The sequence below is a fragment of the Mus caroli genome, chromosome 2, assembly GCF_900094665.2.
Source record: "Mus caroli chromosome 2, CAROLI_EIJ_v1.1, whole genome shotgun sequence".
NCBI classification, from domain to species: domain Eukaryota; kingdom Metazoa; phylum Chordata; class Mammalia; order Rodentia; family Muridae; genus Mus; species Mus caroli.
This window is the reverse complement of record NC_034571.1, coordinates 24,376,877-24,397,599: the sequence shown is the minus strand read 5'-3', so window position 1 is coordinate 24,397,599 and position 20,723 is coordinate 24,376,877. Positions and strand designations below refer to the sequence as shown.

Sequence of the window (20,723 nt, the reverse complement as noted above, 5' to 3'; positions counted from 1 at the left end):
AGAGCCCTCCCCAAGGCCTCCTAAGCATTCCCTCATGATTAGCCCCCGGCCTACAGGGAATACCCTTTACCAAGAGCAGGCCCATCAAAAGAGAGGGGATAAGGACAGCATATTCGGGACAGTGAAGAACGTCTTGCAACCCACACCTAAATCTAACCATCACGTGGGGGAGCAGCAGGAGTCAGAAGGATAGCCTCCACACACCACCAGTCTATAACCTATGGAGATCCAGCCTGTAGGACACACAGACAGGTTTTGCTTTGCTAACAAATATATGGGGGTGTGGAGGTACACAGAAAGAAGAGATACCAGCCAGTATGTGGGTTTGTGAACCTGATATGAACAAACTGACTGTTGAGTAGCAAGGCGATGCACTCTAGGATACCCAGCAGGATCCTGAAATAAGGGGAACAGTGAACTGTGCTAGGCACCACAATGGTCAGAGCAATGACCCAGGCAGCCAGGTTGCTCCCTAAGCAAGCAGTGTTTGAGTATAGCGGGCAAAGGGATGACTTCACATGGGAGGCGTGGCGTGGCGTGGGGAGAAAAGGCTTGATTTCATTAAGTTGCTCAGAACAGCAAGAGATTTGATTCTAGAATTTTCCATTTAATATTTTTGGAGCAGGGTCAACCTTAGGTAGCTGAAGACTACCATAAATTGATGGCATTGGCTGCTGCTGCTCCCCTCTTCCTCTTCTTTTTTTGTTTTTGAAGCAGGGTTTCTCTGCATAGCCCTAGCTGTCCCGGAACTCGGAGATCTGCCTGCCTCTGCCTCTGAGTGCTGGGATTAAAGGCGTGTGCCACCATGCCTGGCTGGACACGGACATCTGGACTTGGACATTGTTTCTTAGCCACCACTATGGTGTGGTTACTGTTGAGAGTGATATGGCAGGGTGGGGATTTAGCTCAGTGATGGAGAGCTTGCCCAGCAAGTGTGGGGCCCTGGGCTCAGTCCTCAGCACCAAGGGGAAAAGAAAAGGGGGCGTTCTATGGCTGTGCCTGGGATTTACAGATGAACTGATGTTATTAAAGCCATATTATGCCATATTCCCTACCTTGAGTCTATTTGGGATCTCTCCATAATAAAAGTTAAAAGAACAAAGGGGCTTGGCTGAAGACTCGCCCTCTGAGGCCCCTGGTGGGGGGTAGTGACCCTGGGCTAGATCTGAGCCATTTTCTATGTGCTTTATTCAGCCCAGCCACTGACAGGATCCTGAGAACAAAGCAGCCTCAGGCAGTGGGTGCCCAGGGAACTAAGTCCCGAAGTTCACATACTCTTAAGGGAGGCTGGGGACAGCCCTGGTGACCAGGAGTGAGACCAAGGCTGTCACACAGCATGCTCACCTCTGCAAGAGACGGTTACAAGGAACTGGTCTCTCTCCTCTTCCTCATCCCAGCCCTCCTGGGAACGCAGCTGGCCCTCACTGGGAGGCACAACAAACCCCTCAGGAACAATGCTGACTTTACACAGTTGGACGATGTTCCTCAGAGAGCAAGGCTCTGAGCTGACAGGCGAAGACTAGAGGGAAGCCAAGAGCACCTCACACATGTATTTTGTTTGGACTGCAAAGTGTTTTTAAATGTTTGAGCCAACAGTAAAAGGTCAGGTGATTTCACATAAAAATCCAAAATTCAGGCATCTCCCGTAACTCTGCGTGGCCTGAGCACAGCAGCTGTGTTCCTGAATAAGACTAGAGGCTAGGTGGGAGCTGAGCCGCTTGGCACCTGTGGGCTTTAGCTACCCCTGGACACCATTCCCTGATGCTCAGACAAATGAGCCCCACAACTGTCTAGGTCCCTGGAGTCTGACTTCCTGTCTTCTGAATCTTCCCCCGACTAGGATGAAAATGCGTCCGTCCTTACACCACTTCAGTGAGTGCATCGCTAGTCCTTTCATGCTGCCAAGGTTGCCCCTGCCATGGTTCTCAGGGGCCTAGTTCCATGTCTGCTGGGTAGCAGACAGCCAGAGCCAGACCTGGACACCAGGCAATGTCAGGACGACCACAGAAATGAGCCAACACTTCTTCACACCCAGGCTGGTGCTACAACCCCAGCACTGGGGAGGCTAAGGCAGGAAGATTATCAACCTGGAACCAGCCTAGGCCTCAGAGCAAGACCCTGCTTCAAAACAACAGACGACTTTTCATCCCCGGATGGCAGGTAAAGGCCTGCCGGCATGGCAGGAGGACACTGCTAAGGTGTGGCCCAGCCTAGCCCAGCTCCTCTGTCATTTCCCGACTAGGGCATCATCATTCCTGGCCTGCCTGGGTTCTGGGGTGGCCCTGTGTGGGCGTGTGAGCACACACCTTGGCGGGAGGTGACGCACCTGGGCCTGAGTGGCCCAGCTCAACCCGGTGCCCTGCAGTCAGTCTCAGGAGCCTCTCCACACAATGGAGGAGAGAACTGAAAATAGCAACTCCCCCAGGAGGTCATACTGGGTGGAGGGATGTGACATGATTACCCCAAATCTCTGACCTCACATAGAGTTGCTGTCCAAGGAAAACTGGAACAAAAGCAGCCTGAAGCTCAGTAGTTCCGGAAGCCAACTAAGTTCCAAGCAAGCTGTCTCCTGACCACCACCCATGCACGGTGGCACACATGCCAAGCAAACTGTCTCCTGACCACCACCCATGCACCGTGGCACACATGCCCACATACATCACACATACATGCATACACAATAATAAATAAGAGGGGCTGGAGTGATAGCTCAACTGTTAAAAGCACTCACTGCCCTGGCAGAGGATCTAAGTTCAGTTCCCTGCATCCACAGCTAGCTCTAACTCCAACCACAGGGGATCTGACACCCCTGACATTTCTGATATCGAATAGCTATACCCACATGCAGACACACGCATCTAAATATAATTAAAAATAGTAAAAGAGTTGTCTGTGCATACATGCACACTAAATGACTGTCTCACTCACACACACACACACACACACACACACACACCCCACATACATCAAGCCTGGGGCAATGGAGATGGCCCCTGTAAGGACACTTGAGTCTTGATTAGCCTCTCTGGCTTCAGCCTCAGGGAATTCACACTCTGGATTGTTACACTCTGTCCCACCAGCGAAACTCCACGCTGCCAGCCTGTTGACTGCCCCCCACCCCCGTCACAAGATACCCACTGTGGACCTACCCACACTGACAACCCTGGGTACCACTAATGCTCCAGGTGCCACATGAAGTACACAGAGGCAGAGAAGAAAGACAGTAAGGACACAAGCACATAAAAACGGAAATGGAGATTCAGAGCTGAACCCAGACTGAAAACTGAAGAGAGGAGCTGGTAGTGGGAGGCCGGGGGCATGGTGGTGGAGGAATAGACAAGTCGTGGCCTGTGTGAGCTGATCAGAGCAGTCAAGGGAGCCACTGAGCACGTGCAGTAGCTCCATGTGTCCCACAGTCTCATCGGTCCCTAAGCCTAGAGGCAGTGACATTTGTCCCCCAGCACACCCCAGAAAGGCCCTGGCATCAGGCTCCCATTCCCTCCCTTCCCCGAGAGCGTTCAGCAGGCTGCCAGCCTGGCCCTCCTCTTACACTCAGCCAAGTGCCAGGTAGGAAGCTTCCTGAGGCTCTGGAACCCGGCTTTGAGCCCTACTCCCTGCTCCACGTCTTCAGAGCCCCAGGCGCAAATCAGAGCTCAATATCTCTCTCAGAAAGAAGGAGACACTAAGAAAACAATGAGGACCACATACCAGCTATCGCTCTGAGTCAAGTATAATCCAAGAAGCACCATCCGATGTTAGCTGTGAGCTGCTGTGACGGCCCACAGGCATGCTGTCTGCCACTGCTGGGGACAGGTGGCCAGCCAGAGCTCATACACAGCACCCCAGCCTCTAAGCTGACACCGGGTACAGGAGACAGTCTCCTGGTGCTTCTAACCAAACTCCTTCAACCAGTTCTGACAAGAAGAGTAAGGAGCCCTAAGGTGCCAACTCCCACGGCCCAGGCCAGGTCTTGGCTGTGACCTGACAGCCTTTCTGGCAAACACTTACCTCAGCAGTGGGTGCCAGCAGGGGTGCCGGGCAAGGTGTCGGAGGAGTGGGAGAGTGGGCAGTGGTGCGGCGGGCAATGGCCCACCGCCTGGCAGTCACCACTGAGACACAGGCGAAGAACACTGAGCCCTTCCTCCCCCTGGGCACAGCAGGCCTAGCATGGACCCGGTCTGCTTCCCGGGCCATAGCAGGGCGAGAACCCAGTGGGGAGTGGGCTCTTTGGCAGGCTGTCGGATACTGTGTCTGTAGCCCGCCTGCCCCAGTGGAGTTGAGCTCCAAGAGTGCCTAGGCCTACTGTCACCTGCATGGCTGTCATACCTGCTGCTGTGACGGGCAGGGCCAGGAATTCCCGCTTGTACCAGGCCACAAGGCAAGCAAGGATGAGTGGCCAGGACTCTGTTCTGGGCTGGCCTAGTCATCTATTGCTAACCTATACCCCTTAGGTAGACCTAGCTTTCTCCTCCTATCCTCTGCCACCAAGACCTCATTCCATGGATCTCCCTTGGGGGGCTGGAACTCTCTACACTGGGATCAAAGCAGCCTTTGTCAGGAGCAGAGTCGCCAAATGAGCATAAGTCAGGTCTCAAAGCCCCATGTCACCATTCTAGAAGCCTTTCCTGACCACCTAACTCATAGCTCCTGTCCCGGGTATTTGGCATGGATTTTTTTTAAAAAAACAATTATTTATTTTATGTATATAAGTACACTATAGTTGTCTTTAGACACATAAGAAGAGGGCATCGGATCCCATTACAGATGGTCGTAAGCCACCATGTGGTTGCTGGGAATTGAACTCAGGACCTCTGGAAGAGCAGTCAGTGCTCTAACCACTGAGCTATCTCTCCAGCCCCTGGCATGGATTGTTTGTTTGTTTTTGAGATGGTGTCCTGTAGCCCAGGCTGACCTCTCCCTTACTATGAAGCCCAGGATGACCTTGAACTCCTAATGCTGGGATTACAGGTGCTGCCAGCCCACCGGGCACAGTACTTCATTTTCAGCAGAGACCGAGTAGGGTGGTAAACACTGAGTACTATGCCCGCCAAGATTTCAGAAAAGAGACCACAGAAGAAGTAGGTGGGATGTCTGTCTGTCAGGAGAAAGGCAGCAGCTGAGCTGGTGTCAGGCTTTAGAGCAGCTCACCATCCTTCCCCTGATTTTACTGCAAAACAAACACTGGAAGCTACTAACCGAGCTCAACATGCCTCTGACCCAGAAGAACCAGGGTCAGGGGAAGAAGCCTGGCTCCTACAGCCAAGCCCACAGGCTGCTTCTGTCTGCAACCACAGACCTGACCCAAGGCCCACCAAGCCCAGGAGGAAGTAGGCAGAAGCCAGGCTGTATCTTTACCCTCCTGGAACTCTCGCTGGGCTTCCAGCACCGAAGAGGCAGGAAGCCAGTGGTGGCCAGGGAATCTCCAGCTCCCCCAGAGGCACTTCAATCCCCAGTGGGGGTGGCAGAGACCCAGCATCCAGACTGAGCCCGCCAGCCCCCCAACTCTACTCTCTGAGCAATGCACACCCTCTTTCAATGGTCTTCCTGTGACTCTTCCAGAGTGACTGACTGACTGATCAGTGTGGCTCCAAGCCTTGAGGAGGGAGGGGGCTTCAAGCCTTGGCTCCTGTGCCTGCTTGGTGCTGCCGCCTGCAGGACTTGCAAGCACACCACACTCCTCCATATTGGCCTCTCTCTCCTGTACTACCCACCTAACCACTGGCGTTGGCCAGTACAGGTTTACCCGTGAAAAAGGGGTTTCCCCACAGAGGCATGTGGAGGAAGTACGAAGGGACCAGAAGGGCAACGGCATTATGTTTGTGCCTTTGACGGAGCAGCGTTTACATGGACTTCCTGACTGCCAGGCCTGTGCAAGATACAATGCCTGCCTCGGATGCAGGCTCCTTACTGCCCCACAGACACTCCCTCCAGCCCTCCCAGCATCTTCCAGGCCTAGCACTCTGATTTCCTCAACCCGCCCCAACCTCAGTGTAGGCTGCAGGGCTTGATCCTGCGGCTATTCTGATTCTCACAGGGCAGGGCTGCCTGGGGCAGCAACACTGAGCAAGCTGAGAGGGCTGGAGGGTCTGAGTCACAGCTAGGTCAAAGAACAGGACCAGAAGGACCAGCTGCCACTCCTGAAGCTGGGGTTCCAGGAGGAGGGACCAAAGAGAGGGAGGAGCCAGTAGCTCCCAGCCCCACCCTGCCACAGGCTGGCCCTGAGAGAGCAGGCCCTTTGTTCCAGGCCCTCGGGAGCCACGTGACACCTGTCACTGTCACTGCCTGGAACGGAGGATGGCCACAGGAGCTCCCAGAGCCACAGAGTGGGCTCAAAGGGCCCCCTGCCACAGGGACAGCGCACCACCCCTGCCTGCACACCAGTGTATATGCTCCTGCCCATTCTCTCAGGACACCCCTGTCATCTGCTCTGTTCTACACACCAGTGGCCCTGGGAGAAGGTACCTGGCCACTCACACAAGCCTGCACGGTGTCCCTAGGCCCAGATGCTAACATCTATGGGGGTACTACTGCTGTGGGAGTGTCTTCCCGCCCTTCACAGGTGGGGAGGGGGGCTCTGAAGGGTGAGAGCCCATTGTTTATAAACAACTGGTGGCTGTCGCTAGGAGGCTAGGAGCTGTGACTCAGCTGAGTGCTGACTCGCAGAGCTGTTTACTCCACACAGCATCCTGTCCCTGAGGCTGACTGGGGCCATGGCTCTGCTCTTCTTTCCTGCTGCCTGCTGACCTGACACTGGGGGTCCTATGGGGGAGGGAGAGGACAGTTCCTCTACCCCACCATACACCAGGAACTGGGCCCGTTATCAAGTCACCTCACGCATGTTCCTGTGGTCCGTGCTTCACTGGCTTCTTCTCTGGGGCCAGGGCGAGTGCAGGCCTCAGCTCTGGCCAAAAGGCCCCGAGCAGTGGTGCTGCCATTGTCTGTACTCCTCAGCCCCAAAACAAGATTTACCCACAGAGGGGGTAGACACCAAAGCCCTGGTCCCCAGGCAGGCCAGGCTTTTCGCTCTTCTCAGTGAACACAAAACATTTCCCACCCAGCCTGAGACAGAATGCTGAAGCCACCATCATTATCTTCATGGTAAAGCTGGGGACAGAAGCCCAGAGAAGGCAAACAATCTCCCCAAGGTCACGAGGCCATGGAGATGCTCAGACCCACTCAGGGTCCAGGGCTGCCTGCTTTCTTTTACTCTCAATCAAGTTAAAGATCAGAAAATATTTATGCCTGGTAGCACTGACAGGCGTAGTAAGGTTGCAGGGTTCATGTCACCAAGAGTGGTGGTCTGTCGTGGACAAAGACTAGGCTGGGATACTGACTTCTCTCTCCTGGCCACTATCTGTAACCTGGTTGGTGCCTGGAGTCCCAACTACTAGGCCTGAAGGGCAAATCTTTTCCACTCATTCCATAGTTTAGGTCGGTGACCTCGGAGAGCCTTCCCTTACAAAAACCACCCAGTGTGTCACTGAGTCACCACAATGAGCCAGGGAAAAGGCTCCTCACAGCCACGCAGCAAGGCCAGTCATCCAGTGCTGCTGGCTGTAGCTGGTTCCTAGCTTCTCTTCCCAAAATCTCTTGCCTGCCTTAAAAAGACCAGGATGCCTCTGTCCTTGCGGTGTCACCCATGGTCAGGAGGAGCTCCTAGGGTTTTGAAGAGCCAGAGCTTCCAAATGACTTATGGGAAGCTTCATAGAGCCATGGGTGGGTTTTGTTTGTTTGTTTGTTTGTTTGTTTTTTCGAGACAGGGTTTCTCTGTATAGCTCTGGCTGTCTTGGAACTCACTTTGTAGACCAGGCTAGCCTTGAACTCAGAAATCTGCCCGCCTCTGCCTTCTGAGTGCTGGGACTAAAGGCGTGCGCCACCACTGCCGGGCAAGCCATGGGGTTTTGTTGCCTTCTCCTGCAGTCCAGAACTGGGGAGGCCAAGAGCACAGAAGCACGTGCCACACCTGCCCCAGCATGTGGAGGCTGGGCAAAGCCTAGGGGGACCAGGAGCAGGCTGGCAGCTGAGGCCCGCCCCAAGCACAGCAGTACCTCACAAGAGACTGGCTCACCACAGGGCTTTCCTGTGCTGGCAGCCTGCTGCCAGGCCTCCCACCAGACCACTGAGTCATGAGATTGCCAAGAAGGGGAGGACCTGAGAATAAGTGCCCGCCCAAGCCACTCCCACTGGCTTTGGGCCCAGCAGGATCCAGCACTGCCAAGAGCTTGAAGCTCCTCTGGGGGTGGGGGTGGGGAGCAGCTGGGATTAGCTCCGCCTCCTGCAGCCTGGGCCTGCCCCCGGGATGTCCAGCAAGTATCCTCCCTCCAACTGGAAAGATCCAAGTGGCAGCTGTGAGCTAGGATCTGGACAAAATTCTAAGCCACCTGATGGTTTTGTCGGTTTTTTTCCCTTGCTGGTCCTAGCCCCCAAAAAGCTAATCTCTGCCTCAGACAGGCTGTATGTTTAAAAGAAATGTTCAGTGGAAACACTTGTGACAGGGCAAGATGATTTCGTGGGCCACTTGTTCAGAAGAATGGCACCCCAAAGCTGCTCGGGGTTGATCTTCTAACCAGACCTTTTTGCTAATTAAGAGCCATGACACCGGGCTGGAGAGATGGCTCAGTGGTTAAGAGCACCAACTGCTCTTCCGAAGGTCCTGAGTTCAAATCCCAGCAACCACATGGTGGCTCACAACCATCTGTAATGAGATCTGACACCCTCTTCTGGTGTGTCTGAAGATAGCTACAGTGTACTTAGATATAATAATAAATAAATCTTTAAAAAAAATTAAGAGCCATGACACCTTTGCAAAAATATAACCAACATGGTGACAAATGCTACAGTTTCTAAACCTGGTCAGTTTTGATACTTAACTAGAAAGGTCACAGGATCTGACCATCTAGGACCACAGGGGTCCCCCAGCCAGCCTGAGTTGGTGATAAGCTGGCAAACAGAGCAGATGCAAACCCATCTCTAGAGCTGGGGGACCCTGCTCAGTTGACAGAGCGCTGCCTAGTGTGCATGAGGCTCTGGATTCCATCTCCAGAAATGCATAAACTAGACATGGTGGCCATGCCTATCATCTTGGCACCTGGGAGTTGGGGACAGGGGAAGTGGGAATTCAAGGGCATCTGTGGCTACATATGGAGTTGGAGGCCAGTCAGGGTTATATGAGACCCTATCTCAAAACCAAAATTTCACAATTGCCATAAAAAAAAAATCTACCTCTGCTCCTATGACCCTAGGGCATCATGTAAACTTCATGTTTGAAAAGGAGAATGCCGAGGGGGGAGAAGAGCAGGGGGGACACAGAGGAGGCCACAGCAACTGTCACAAGCCAGGAAGCCCTAAGCTTCATGGGCACAGCAGCCCAGTGTCCTGCTTCTCATCTATGTCCACAGCTAAAGTGTGCTTGAAGGCTGAGATGCCTCACAAGTATTGAGAGCTAAGGGGATACACACACGTATAACAGCACACACACCAACACTGCTGTGTCAGCTTGAGGCCTGCCAGGTGGGATGGGATGGGAGCCAGGTGCCCCTGGAGGACTGGGGCTCTGCTCCCGGCATGGGTAGGTACCTGACTTGGCAGACTCATGAGTACCTGCATAGACAGGTGGATCTGACTGTCCTGGTGGCTCCTCTGGCTTCCAAATTCCTGGACTCTAGTCATAATTCCTCAGGGTTACGAGTGCTTCATGGAGGAGGAAGGGTGCACTGTCGGCCCACCTGCTCCAGGGAAAGTGTTGTCTTGCCCCAGAGGAGAGTGAAACAAAACACCAAAGCACAGGAAGGCAGGGAGGTGACAGCCAGGCTTTCTGGGAAGCAGGCACCCTTTTCCTTAGAACAAGAGCCAGGTGCTTCCCAGAAATCATCTTGCCCTGAGATGCCAAGTCAGCTCTGGCTCAGCACAAGGTCCCCCTCTTTCCTGGCTGGCCAGAAGCAATTTTAGGCAGTGGGTCTCTGGCCACTGGCTAACTATAGGTTGTTCTGGTGCAGCTTGGCCTGAGCAGAGACACTGGCACCAAGGGACAGCGGAGAGCTGGGAGAGGCTGTGGGTGAGGGGAGCCCACAGCCAGGCTCTTGTGCTCAGCAGGCCATGGCCATCCAGGGTTCGGGAACCACAGGAATCAGGACAAATGGGCCCTTGTGGTGCAGGAGACTGTTTGCTGTGCCAGGGACACTGCGTGCCCAGAGCTGCCACCAGCCTGCAGCCCAGGGCTGGGAAGCAGGACTGCCCTTTCAGAAGGACCTCCCGAGTTGCCCTGACCTAAAGAGGGCTTCAGACTCCGTCTAGATGCCAGGAGATGGCAGCGCTGGTGCCTGCTGCCCTATTTCCCACAGAACTTTTCCAACAAGGAAGTTACCCAGCCTGGGGGCTGGTACTGCTTTGTCCCACCCCCGAGCTACCTGCTGGCTCTCTACCGATCCTGATTTTGTCCTTCTTTGGTGTCTTTCCAGAAGGCAAGACTCTCAGATGCTCATATCTGGGAACCTAACAGAAGAGCAAACTGCCAGGCCCCCTCTCCTGTTGGGGCCTGCCAGGGGCAACCTGGTCTCCATGCCCCCAGTATGATAACAGAATGACCATGCACGCCAGGCACTGTGTAGAGCACTCCCTAGCCACTGAAATGCTGGGTGAGCTGAGAATGATGAACATATGAACAGATCGGAGAATGGACACCGAAGCAGCTGAGCGTGAAAGCTCACCTTCCTATCCCACAGCTAGGATGCGACAGCCCTCCCCGCCCCAGCTACTTGTCCCTTCACATATACACTGGCCCAGCCACCTGTAGGTCTGTCAGGTCTGGGGACACATATTATTGGATCACAGAAACAAGGGCCTGGATTTGCTCAAAAGTGGGCAAGGGTGTCCTGAGGCAGGGAGATGTCCCGAGCCACCCCAGCAGCATGCACACAGAGAGCACACACTGATCTGCACCCCACACAAGGCAGCAAACGATGCAGTTGCTCCATCTTGAAGGCCCAGAGAGAGGCCTGGGAAGAGGCCTGGAAGGCACCGCATTTTCCCCACACAACTACCCCACAAGGACAGACTGTTACCCGGTGGCTCCCTCCTTCATCTATAGCTTCTGTGCCCAGCACCCGTTCCTGGCAGGGCTGCTGGGAGCAGTGCAGGAAGCCAGGGCTCTGTGAAGGGATTTCCCAGCCCTGGCTGCTAGGAAGGAAACACTCTTAGAATCCCAAAGATGTTGAGAATACGAATCTCAGCCCCTTCCCAGGGGACACCACCTGCCCACATGCTCCCTCCAGCCTCTGGTTGTCACTCTGGCCACTCAGGGCTGCTCCAAGCCAGGTGAACCACCTTGCTTTTAAAATTAAAGTCCAATCTTGAGCATGGATGTTCAGTTCAGAGGCCTGAAACTGGCCCCGGGGGAAGCAGTGGATGAAGGCAAGGCCACGTCAGATTGCTCAGACAACAGACTCCACCTCCTGGGGTCTGAGTGGGAATATCTGTGGATTCAATTCAGAGCCTGCAAGTGTCCTTGCCTGCTGCCTGTTCTAAGAGCAGTCACTTCTGGAGAATCCTGTGGCTGTCTGCCTTTGGAAGGCCTGCTTGTGTGGTGTCAGGTGTCTGAGCACCCTCATATACACTTTATGCCTTTAAGCCTGTAGGGGAGGGAGGTCATGAAGGCTTGGGGTTAAAGAGCTAAGTGAGGATTTTCATCCACCTGGCTTCATCCTCCTCCCTTCTGATTTCCAGACAAGCCAGACCTGCTAGCACCTCCCCCTCCTTGTGACAATCAGGGCTGGGCCACAGTCAGGCAAGGGTGGATTCCTTGGCAATGGCTTTCTTTCAGGTAGGGAGAACCCCAAGGACTCAAAATCATTTCTTCTCTGCCCTCCCAGTTTGAACTTTTGTTTTGTTTTGTTTTGGTTTTTGGAGACAGGGTTTCTCTGTATAGCCCTGACTGTCCTGGAACTCACTCTGTAGACCAGGCTGGCCTCGAACCCAGAAATCCGCCTGCCTCTGCCTCCCAAGTGCTGGGATTAAAGGCGTGAGCCACCACTGCCGGGCCCAGTTTGAACTTTACTGGGCTATCTCACCTACCCCCAGTCTCTTGGGACATGTCACCTCTAGGGTCAGGATGGAATCCAGGAAGAGACAGAAGAGAAGGTAGGTTACACAGGCCCACCTCTCCTCATCTCCTTTGGCAATAAAGGGCCTTGGGCAGTGCTCAAGGGCAACGGCTCAGCCCTCTTCAGGGGAACACACTGGGTTTCAACTCAGAGGAGGCGAGCAGGGAGAGGACTCAGTTCTCTCACCCAGCCCCGCAAGAGCAAGAAGCCTCAGCTCCTTAATTATGCACCCAGTCTGAGGGCAGGGCTACAAGGCCAGTCCAGGAGGTAGTCAGAGACCACCTCTTGCTCGACTGTGTCCCTGAACAGCCTTCTTCCAGCACAGGGTTGGAGACCACAAATGAACACAGCACCTAAGGGGATCTATAGTTACCTATTCCCTTGCAGGGAAGCCAGGAGTGGGAATTTCCTTGGAGAAAGGGAAAGGGGAAGGAGAGAGAACACAGACAGGTTCTGAAGGATGGTAGCACACACCTTTATCCCAGAACGTAGGAGGCAGGGGCAGGCAGATCTCTATGAGTTCAAGGCCAGCCTGATCTACATGGTGATATTGTTCTAAAAAATATACAAACAAACGAAAAAACACTGACTGGCTTAGCAATCATTTCAGGATATTTAATACTAAATCCTCAAGCCCAGTGTCCAGCTGCCCAGACTGTGCGCCGGAATCCAGTTATCTCAACCTCAAACCCTGGAATCTACCAGCGGAGGCAGACTCAGCCAAGTGCAGGCCCTGGGCCCGATTTCCCACATCCCATGCAAGTCCCCAAAGCGACATAACTTACAGGGCAGTATTGATGCTTAAAGTGGTGAGCACAAGGGAAAGGGACAGATGAGCCAGAGATGGAGAAACAGGTCAAGAGGAATTATGCTGTGGTCAGCCGGCTAGTTAGTCTCAAAGCTGGTTTGGGACCACAGCCTTGTATTCCAGGAGCTCCAGGGGACTCTTGGTCTTTGCCACACCTGGGATGCTGCCTTGCCCCAGGACTAGGGAGTCTGGGGCTACAGGGTATTTGTGTATGGGGCAGGGTGTTGTTAAAACATCATGCCTGTCCCTCTGGAATGGCTGGCACTAGGCTACAATTGACTGTACCGCTGATTCTGAATTTTTCTGACATTCTACCACTGTCCAATTGTCACTCAGATATCTAGAAAATGGCATTGGTTGCTAAGGGACTGGCCTGATGGTAGGCAGCTGCAGCTTGGGGTAATAGGAAGAGGGAGTAGACTGGGGTTTCTCTCAGTAAGGATCCAGGGGCTGAGGGCTGCTAGGCCCTATATGGAGGTGTGGGTGGATCAACCACAGGAGGTAACCACTCAGAGCTAAGAGCCACACACAGGCGGTGGGAAAGCCCCTAGCCGGGAGCCTTCCTGCAGGTATTTTGGGGGACTGTGGTTGCTAAGCAACTGTACTAGGTTGCCATGGGAACTCTCCCTTCTTCTGGGACTTGTCATTTTTATGGAGAGGCCACATTCCTTCCCATCTCTACCTCCTCAGGCTGTCTTAGCTACCTGTAAGGGGACCTGGAGGCTCCCCAAAACTACCTTGCCTACAAGGAAGCCACCTATCCAAGAAAGTCCTATGCCTCTAAGACTCAGTTTGGGGGGGTGTGTAGGGTATGTGTAGGGGATTCAGGTTTCACAGTGTACCTCAGGATGACCTTGAACTCATAATTCTCCTGCCTCAGCTGGGATTACAGTCGTGGACCACTGTGACCCTCTAAGAGAGGATTCTCTTGAGGTTCAAGACCCAACACAGAAAGCAGAGTTGAGGCCCTCATTAGAGTCAGGGGGATGAAAAATCTGTCTAGCTTGGTTTGCATCTCCATTCTTGCTAACCACCAACTCAGGCTCTTCCTGCCTTACAGGGCTGTGACCACTAGAAGCCCAGTATAACTGGAAGGCATTCTCCACCCTAGCCCTGGTGCCTGGCCCCTCCCTTGTCTGTAAAGGAGTGTCACCTGGGGCTTGCCATTACCTAACCAGGGGTTGTCCCCATGCCCAGCCAACCAGTGTTGACAGCATGCCACGCTGGGTAGACATGCCTCCTCTGGGACAGGCTAAGGATAAGGTCCCTGCCAGTCATGTGTTGTACAAGCAGCTCACCTTTCCTAAAACTACTTCCTGTGGCCTGTGGTAATAGGTAGGGAGCTGTCTGCAAACTGCAGTAGGCCAAGGCAACTTACTGGTGAATCCAGGCCCCAAGGTGTGTGTGTTGGGGAGAGGGGGTGGGGGAGAAGCTTGGGTCTCCTCCTCAATGGTTACCAACAACAACACCCTGCTGCTCGCCTGCTATCATTCTGATTTCCTTCAGTGTGTGTCACCAAGGATGACTCCTGACCTGTTTACAGTTTGCTTTGTCTCCTGGCAACCAGGTGAGCTTTTGTGGAAACTCTGGGACAGGGCAGTGCAGTACTGAACTTCCACACCAGAGGTCACAGCGCCACCTGCTGGTGCTACCATTGGTGGCCTTCAAGCCTTCCTACACAGATGAAATTCTGCCACATCCTAAGGAACCTGGCCTTTCCTATAACCCTCGTCACAGGCTCAGCTGTGTCCTTCCGAAAGCCCTCGGGTCCTGCAGATCCAGTCAACACAAGGCTAGACTGGGATGGTCAGGTCAGGTCAGGGCTCACGCTCACCCTCACACACACACACACACACACACACACACACACACACACAAGTAATGGAGACAACCAGACACACACAGAGACACAGAGGCAGCTGTGTGGAGGCAGAGGACTTGGACTGGCATGTTTAGGGGGATTTAAAGCTAAGGACTACAGCCATGCCAGAAGCTGTGGTTCAGTGGTGTTGATGCCCTGCTTTTAGGCTTCTGGCCTCTAGAACCACGAGAGGTTTCTGTTGCACTGGGTCATCCAGTATATGGCATCCTGCTAGAGCAGCCACAGGACACTAACACAATGTACCAGGCCTGTCACCTTTTTGTCACCGTCATGCCTACCTCGCTGACTCCTGCCTCGCTCCCTGACAGCTTTCTGCACTGCTCTTCCTGCTTTCTCTCGTGTGGCTGACCTATGAGATGCTCAAGCTCACGGATGAATGGCTCTCCAGCTCTGCTACTTCACCAAGTTCAGACGACCGTAAAAGTCAGAAGCTGGGGAAATGGCTCAGAGGTTACAGGGCCAGGACCTCCACGACTCAGGCAAATGCCTGATGGCTGTGGCTATCCAGACAGATATAAATCTAGCCTCAAAGGGTAGAGACGGAATCTCCAGAGCCCAGCCCTATTAGTTGAGACCCTGCCTCCCTCAACAAACACAGCACCTACCATATGCATGTGCCAACACATGCATCTACGCCCAGTGTGTTGGAGTTCCCAGCACTTGGAAGAGGATGTCTGTGAGTTCTGGGGTCTACACAGTGAGTCCCAGGATAGCTAGTGCTATGTAGAGACCCAGTCTCAAAACAAATGAACCAAAACTCATGCACAACATATATGCACATATATGTATAACACACATACCTGAAAATGGAAGAAGAAAAAGTCAAGAGACAGCAGCAGGTGTGCAGATGGGGGTGGGGTGGGGTGGGGTTGACAGCAATGGAGGCAATAGCAGGTGAGGAAGAAGACACTTCCTGCTGCTCATGGCCACCCTGGTGCCAGGACAACCAACCTCTGTGTTTCCATATCTCTGACCCTTCAATCTCAGGAGGCTAAAGGCCATGTGAGTCACCCATCTCTGTTCTTTGTTTTCCTCTCATGGCCTACCTGGTCTCCCATAAGCACAGTGGAGACTCATTCCAGCACCTACTTAACCGTGTGTGTGTGTGTGTGTGTGTGTGTGTGTGTGTGTAAGATGACACCGTAACACTTGGGGACTGCTGTCAGCTGTGACTAAAACACAACCTTAAGAGTTGGAAGAATTGTGGGTAGGGATGGAGAGTGGCAGGGATATAAACCACAGCAAGCCTGGCTCTGGGCAGTGGTATAGGGACAGTCATGTCCTCTCTTGGTCTCCTCTCCCAGTCTACACACTGGAGGGTCGACAGGTAAGCAAAGTCAGATGTGCCCCTCTGGCACACACCTCCCATTGGCCTGCATGCTAAGTCTTCTGCTCAGCCCATACATCAACCCTAACACCGCCCACGGATCCCCACCATTCCTAACCCCATCCCCTGAAGCGTGCTGGATTTGACTAGCTTCCAACTAACAAATACCGTGACCACAAGGTCACTGCCAATGTTCTGTTTAGAAAGTATCTTGTGTCTTACTGGATTTCTTGTTTCCTCCTGGCCCTCCGTCTTCCCTGCCCGACTCTGAGGAGGAAGCAGGTTCTGATGTTATGAGCGGTTTTACAGAAAGGCAGGTCCACATGGCCAAGAAGCCAAAGAGGTCTCATGGTCAACATGGATCCTGCCAACCACAGCAGGATGAGCCCCAAGGTGGTTCTTCTCAGCTGAACCAGCGTGGGTCTTGTAACATGAAATGGATTATTATCAAGGTCCGGGGGCCGTTGGCTGTGAGTCAGGGGCAGACTCTCACACCTCAGAGGATAAACAGAACGTCTGCTTCTCCTCTTGTATTCTTGGGTGTTTCCTTTTTTTTGGGGGGGGGGAGGGGTCCAGACTGGGTTTCTCTGTATAGCCCTGGCTGTCCTGGAACTCACTCTGTAGACCAGGCTGGACTCGAACTCAGAAATTCCGCCTGCCTCTGCCTCCCAAGTGCTGGGATCAAAGGCGTGGGCCACCACGCCTGGCTCTTAGGTGTTTCCTAAGGGCAGGACCTACCTACAGCCTTCATTTTAAGAGCCACACCCAGGAGCAAGGCAGCCACTGGTTAGAGTTCAGGCACGCAAGGCACTACGGGAAAAGACAAGAGGAAGCCAGGGCCCTTACACCCAGCTCACTCTGAGGACAGGGATGCTAGTTGGGGGAGGCCTGAAAGAGTGGAACACACAACACAGAAAGAATGATTCTTGGAACTCTGCCCCCCTCCCCCGCAGTTGCTCCATTGACTAAAAGGATACTGCTGCCCCCCAGTGGTCAGTACCAGTACTACAGCCCCCAGGCAAGAAACCCTGAAAACAAAACACTACCTTTTGTTTGCGGGTTGTCAAGGTAGCAGGTCTCCCAGGCCCCAGCTGGGCAAAGGAACAAGACCTGTATGTTTCAGGGGTTACCACAAAGACCTCAGTACCCTCATTTCGCCCCTCTTTCCTTCTGATGGCTCTGGGACTCTGGCTCACTCAGGGGGCCTCCTCTTTCAGTGTAGGCAATGACCCTGACCCCATTTCAAATAAGAATCACACATTCTAACGAGGGTGGTCTTGTCCTTGGATCCTGGAGGAATGGTCTAGAGTTTGCCTCCCTCTAGTTACTCTGGCCTTTAAGTCACTCAAACCCTAAGGCTGCTTAGCAAGTCCACCAGGGGGAAGGCATTTTCCTAGAATTTTTATGGGTCATTGTAGGAGAACCAAAGCCAAAAGACATTCCACAAGCCCCTGGAACCCCCGGGGGCGGGGACGAGTCACAAGGGCCAAGCATCCTAAAGTGCAAAGGAGGAAACTAACGTCTCCTCAGCAGCCTCCTCCACACTAAGGACCTCCGCCCTGCCCTCCAGGCTAGTCTGAGGATGGCCCCAGACAAGCAGACCCCAGGAATCTTAACATCTCTCGGTCCATCAGCGCCTCTCGTACAATGGGCACCCCCAAATGTTGCTAGGAGACTGGACGCCTCAGCCCCAAGACAGAGCTGCCTCCTGCCTCTTCCTTCTTCCACCTCACCACACCACCTCCACTGTCCCACCCCTCCTCGGAAACCTAGGAAGTCTGTAGATCTATCGAGAGTGAGTAGGGGTGTGCGCTCGTGTTTGGGTAGGTTCCACAAGGAGGGGGTTAGCCAGTGTTCCCCAGGACCTCAGGAGACTCATTCCCCAAGCAAACCATACACGAAGGTTGAGCCCTGACCCCAAGGGCCGGAAGCCCTCCCTTCTCCGCTGGTCCCCGCCCACCGGGCATGCCTCTTTCCAGACCTCAGTTTCTCGATTGTACCCGGTTGGACAGGTTGGACGCGGAACAGCGTTAAGTGCACGCTCTGCGTGGACGCTCGCTCTCCGGGTGGGTGCGGGCTTCATTCACCGGTACAGGGCCCCATGCCGACTCACCTGGCAATCTACCATCATCCTCAGCCTCGGCAGCTCATCGCCAGCCCCAGGGCGCGGCCCGGGGCTCGCAGAGGCCGCTCGCCTCGGCCCGCGCACGGCGCAGCGGGGCGTCCGGCTGCGGGGCTCATGGCGCGGCCTCCGGTCCTCGCCAGGCCCGGAGCTCCGCGGCCTTCGCCAATGCCGCTTCCATTGTCTGCGCCGCGGCGCCCCGCGCCTCGCCTCGCCTCGCCGCGCTCCTGGCCGTTGGGGCCTCGCTGCTCGGTTCCGCCGGAGCTCCCGGAGCTCGGGACGGGTGGGCGGAGACAGCGCGGCCCCGCCCCGGCCCCGCCCAGCTCGCCCGCAGGTGCGAGGGGCGGGCCCCGGTGCGCGAGCTCGGGGACACGCTCGGCCTCTTTCCCTGCCGGGCGCAGGCGACTAGACCTGGGACGTCGGCCTGGTGTCCACCGCCCGGCGCGCGCACGTGACCCCGCCTAGCCGCGCGCACGCGCCGCGCACCGAACGCCTCTCTGGGTTTGTCTCCCGACGCCCCTACGCCCACCCCCCCAGTCCTCTGCCCAGCCGCCTGCGCTGTACTCCTGCCCTGGCAGAGTTTAGAATTACGGTCATGGGTGCTGAGTATAGGTGGACGTGGGGCAGCTCCAGGATGGAGATCCTGGACATTCAGTTTCTTAGGTACCCCGACGCCACCTGCAGGACTCATCTTGGTGGCAGGAGACTGAGACTGGCAGGAAGGTCAAGTCGCTCCTCCAGTCCCTCCCTGGACCTTCATCTCTCCTATCCCTTCTCTTCCCTGTCACCACAGAGAATCAGGTTGCCTCTGGCTGGTATGCCGGTTAGGAGAGAACCTAAAAGGAGGTTCTTGTACCTGGGGATGAGCAGGTGTTGGGGTCGGTAACTTACTTCTACCAAGGAGTTCTTAATCACTCGGGATTAAGCCTCATTTGGGGAGTTGGAGAGATGGTTCAGGTGGTAAGAACGATTGCTGCTTTTCCAGAGGAGCCAAGTTCAGTTCCCAGCACCTATTCTGGAGCTCCAACGCTGTCTTCTGGCTACACACATACACATAAATAAAAATAAATCTTGCTGGGTATGGAAGTGCACACCTTAAATTCCAGCTCTGAGGAGGCAGGGGCTGGCAGAGCTTGACTATGAGGCCATTCTGGTCTACAGAATAAGTTTCATGCCAACCAGGGGTCCAGAGTGAGTCCCTGCCTCAAAATACTTAAACAAAAAGCCTCATTTATAATGAGCAGTGGCACCAACGTTCACAGCTAACCAGCTTTTGTGACCACCTAAACCGTGCCTGACTTAAAAGCAGTGCTCATCCTTTGTCCAGTGTTGGGCGGGGCCTTCCCCAGCCGCTGATCTCCTGTCTAGGCCTATGGAGGGCCTCCATCTTCCTGTTTTATTTGGAAGCACACTTACAGGGGCAGTCACTAACCCACTTAATTTTCTTTTCTTTTTTTCAATTTATTTTACTTCTTATGTGTATAATACATTTCTGTAGCACTTATGTGCAGTGTTCAAGAAATCTAGAAGAGGATATCTGGTCCCTTGGAGCTGCCTTATGAAGGCTGGGAATTGAACCTAGGTCCTCTGGAAGAACAGCCAGTGCTCTCAACCACTGAGCCATCTCTCCAGCCACTAACCCATTTTCTTTCTTTTCTTTCTTTCTTTCTTTCTTTCTTTCTTTCTTTCTTTCTTTCTTTCTTTCTTTCTTTCTCTTTCTTTCTTTCTTTCTTTCTTTCTTTCTTTCTTTCTTTCTTTCTTTCTTATTACTTATTATTATATCTAAGTACACTGTAGCTGTCTTCAGATACACCAGAAGAGGGCGACAGATCTCATTACCGATGGTTGTCAGACACTGTGTGGTTGCTGGGATTTGAACTCAGGACCTTCGGAAGAGCAGTCGGTGCTCTTAACCACTGAGCCATCTCTCCAGCCCCCACTAACCCATTTTCAATGTAAGAAACAGGCTTTCAGAAGTCACAGAGACCCTACCTGTCAAGGGTCATGATGAGGTCCAATTATTATGGCTTTGAAACAAGGTCAACAGACCCCAAAGCGGTACTGTATAGGAACCCAGGAGGCATGATGGGGACTCTGAGGAGCTGGAGCTTGGAGTGCCAAGTGATACCAGGCCAGGAGTTGAGGGTTACTGCAGGCGAGGGGTCCTGAACCCTGTCTAAGAAGCCTCCTCAGAATCAAGGCATCTTAGAGAGGATGGCTGGAGGTGCTGGGTGGGTGTTGGTACCCTGGCATGGATCCCAAGCCCTGCTTCATTGCCTTCCTGGGCCTGTGGAGCTATAAGCAGTTGAGCTTCCTCAGAAGTGCAGCCTCCTGCCCGGGCTGGAGCCATCCAAATAGCTGTCCAGGAAGCGTACTTTCCAAAGGGTACAGCCATTATCCCATGTGACGGGGTGACCTGTCCATCCTTGCACAGGTCCTAAAACAAACTCCTAAACTGATGTTCATTCTTCTGCCTCTCAGACTGA

General features: G+C 53.9%; 1 protein-coding gene across 3 annotated transcripts in view; it reads right to left on the bottom strand.

Moving 5' to 3' along the window:
- Positions 1-18,611, bottom strand: part of Ralgds (ral guanine nucleotide dissociation stimulator) — a 39,201-nt gene extending 20,590 nt beyond the window's left edge. For 2 of the 3 annotated variants that reach the window (XM_021152630.1, XM_021152635.1), the window contains exon 1: positions 18,229-18,611. In XM_021152630.1, coding sequence (XP_021008289.1) covers positions 18,229-18,246 — 18 coding nt within the window. In that variant the 5' untranslated portion in view covers positions 18,247-18,611. The remainder of the gene's footprint in view (positions 1-18,228) is intronic. The other variant, XM_021152626.2, reaches the window with a different exon arrangement.
- Positions 18,612-20,723: the final 2,112 nt, after the last annotated feature.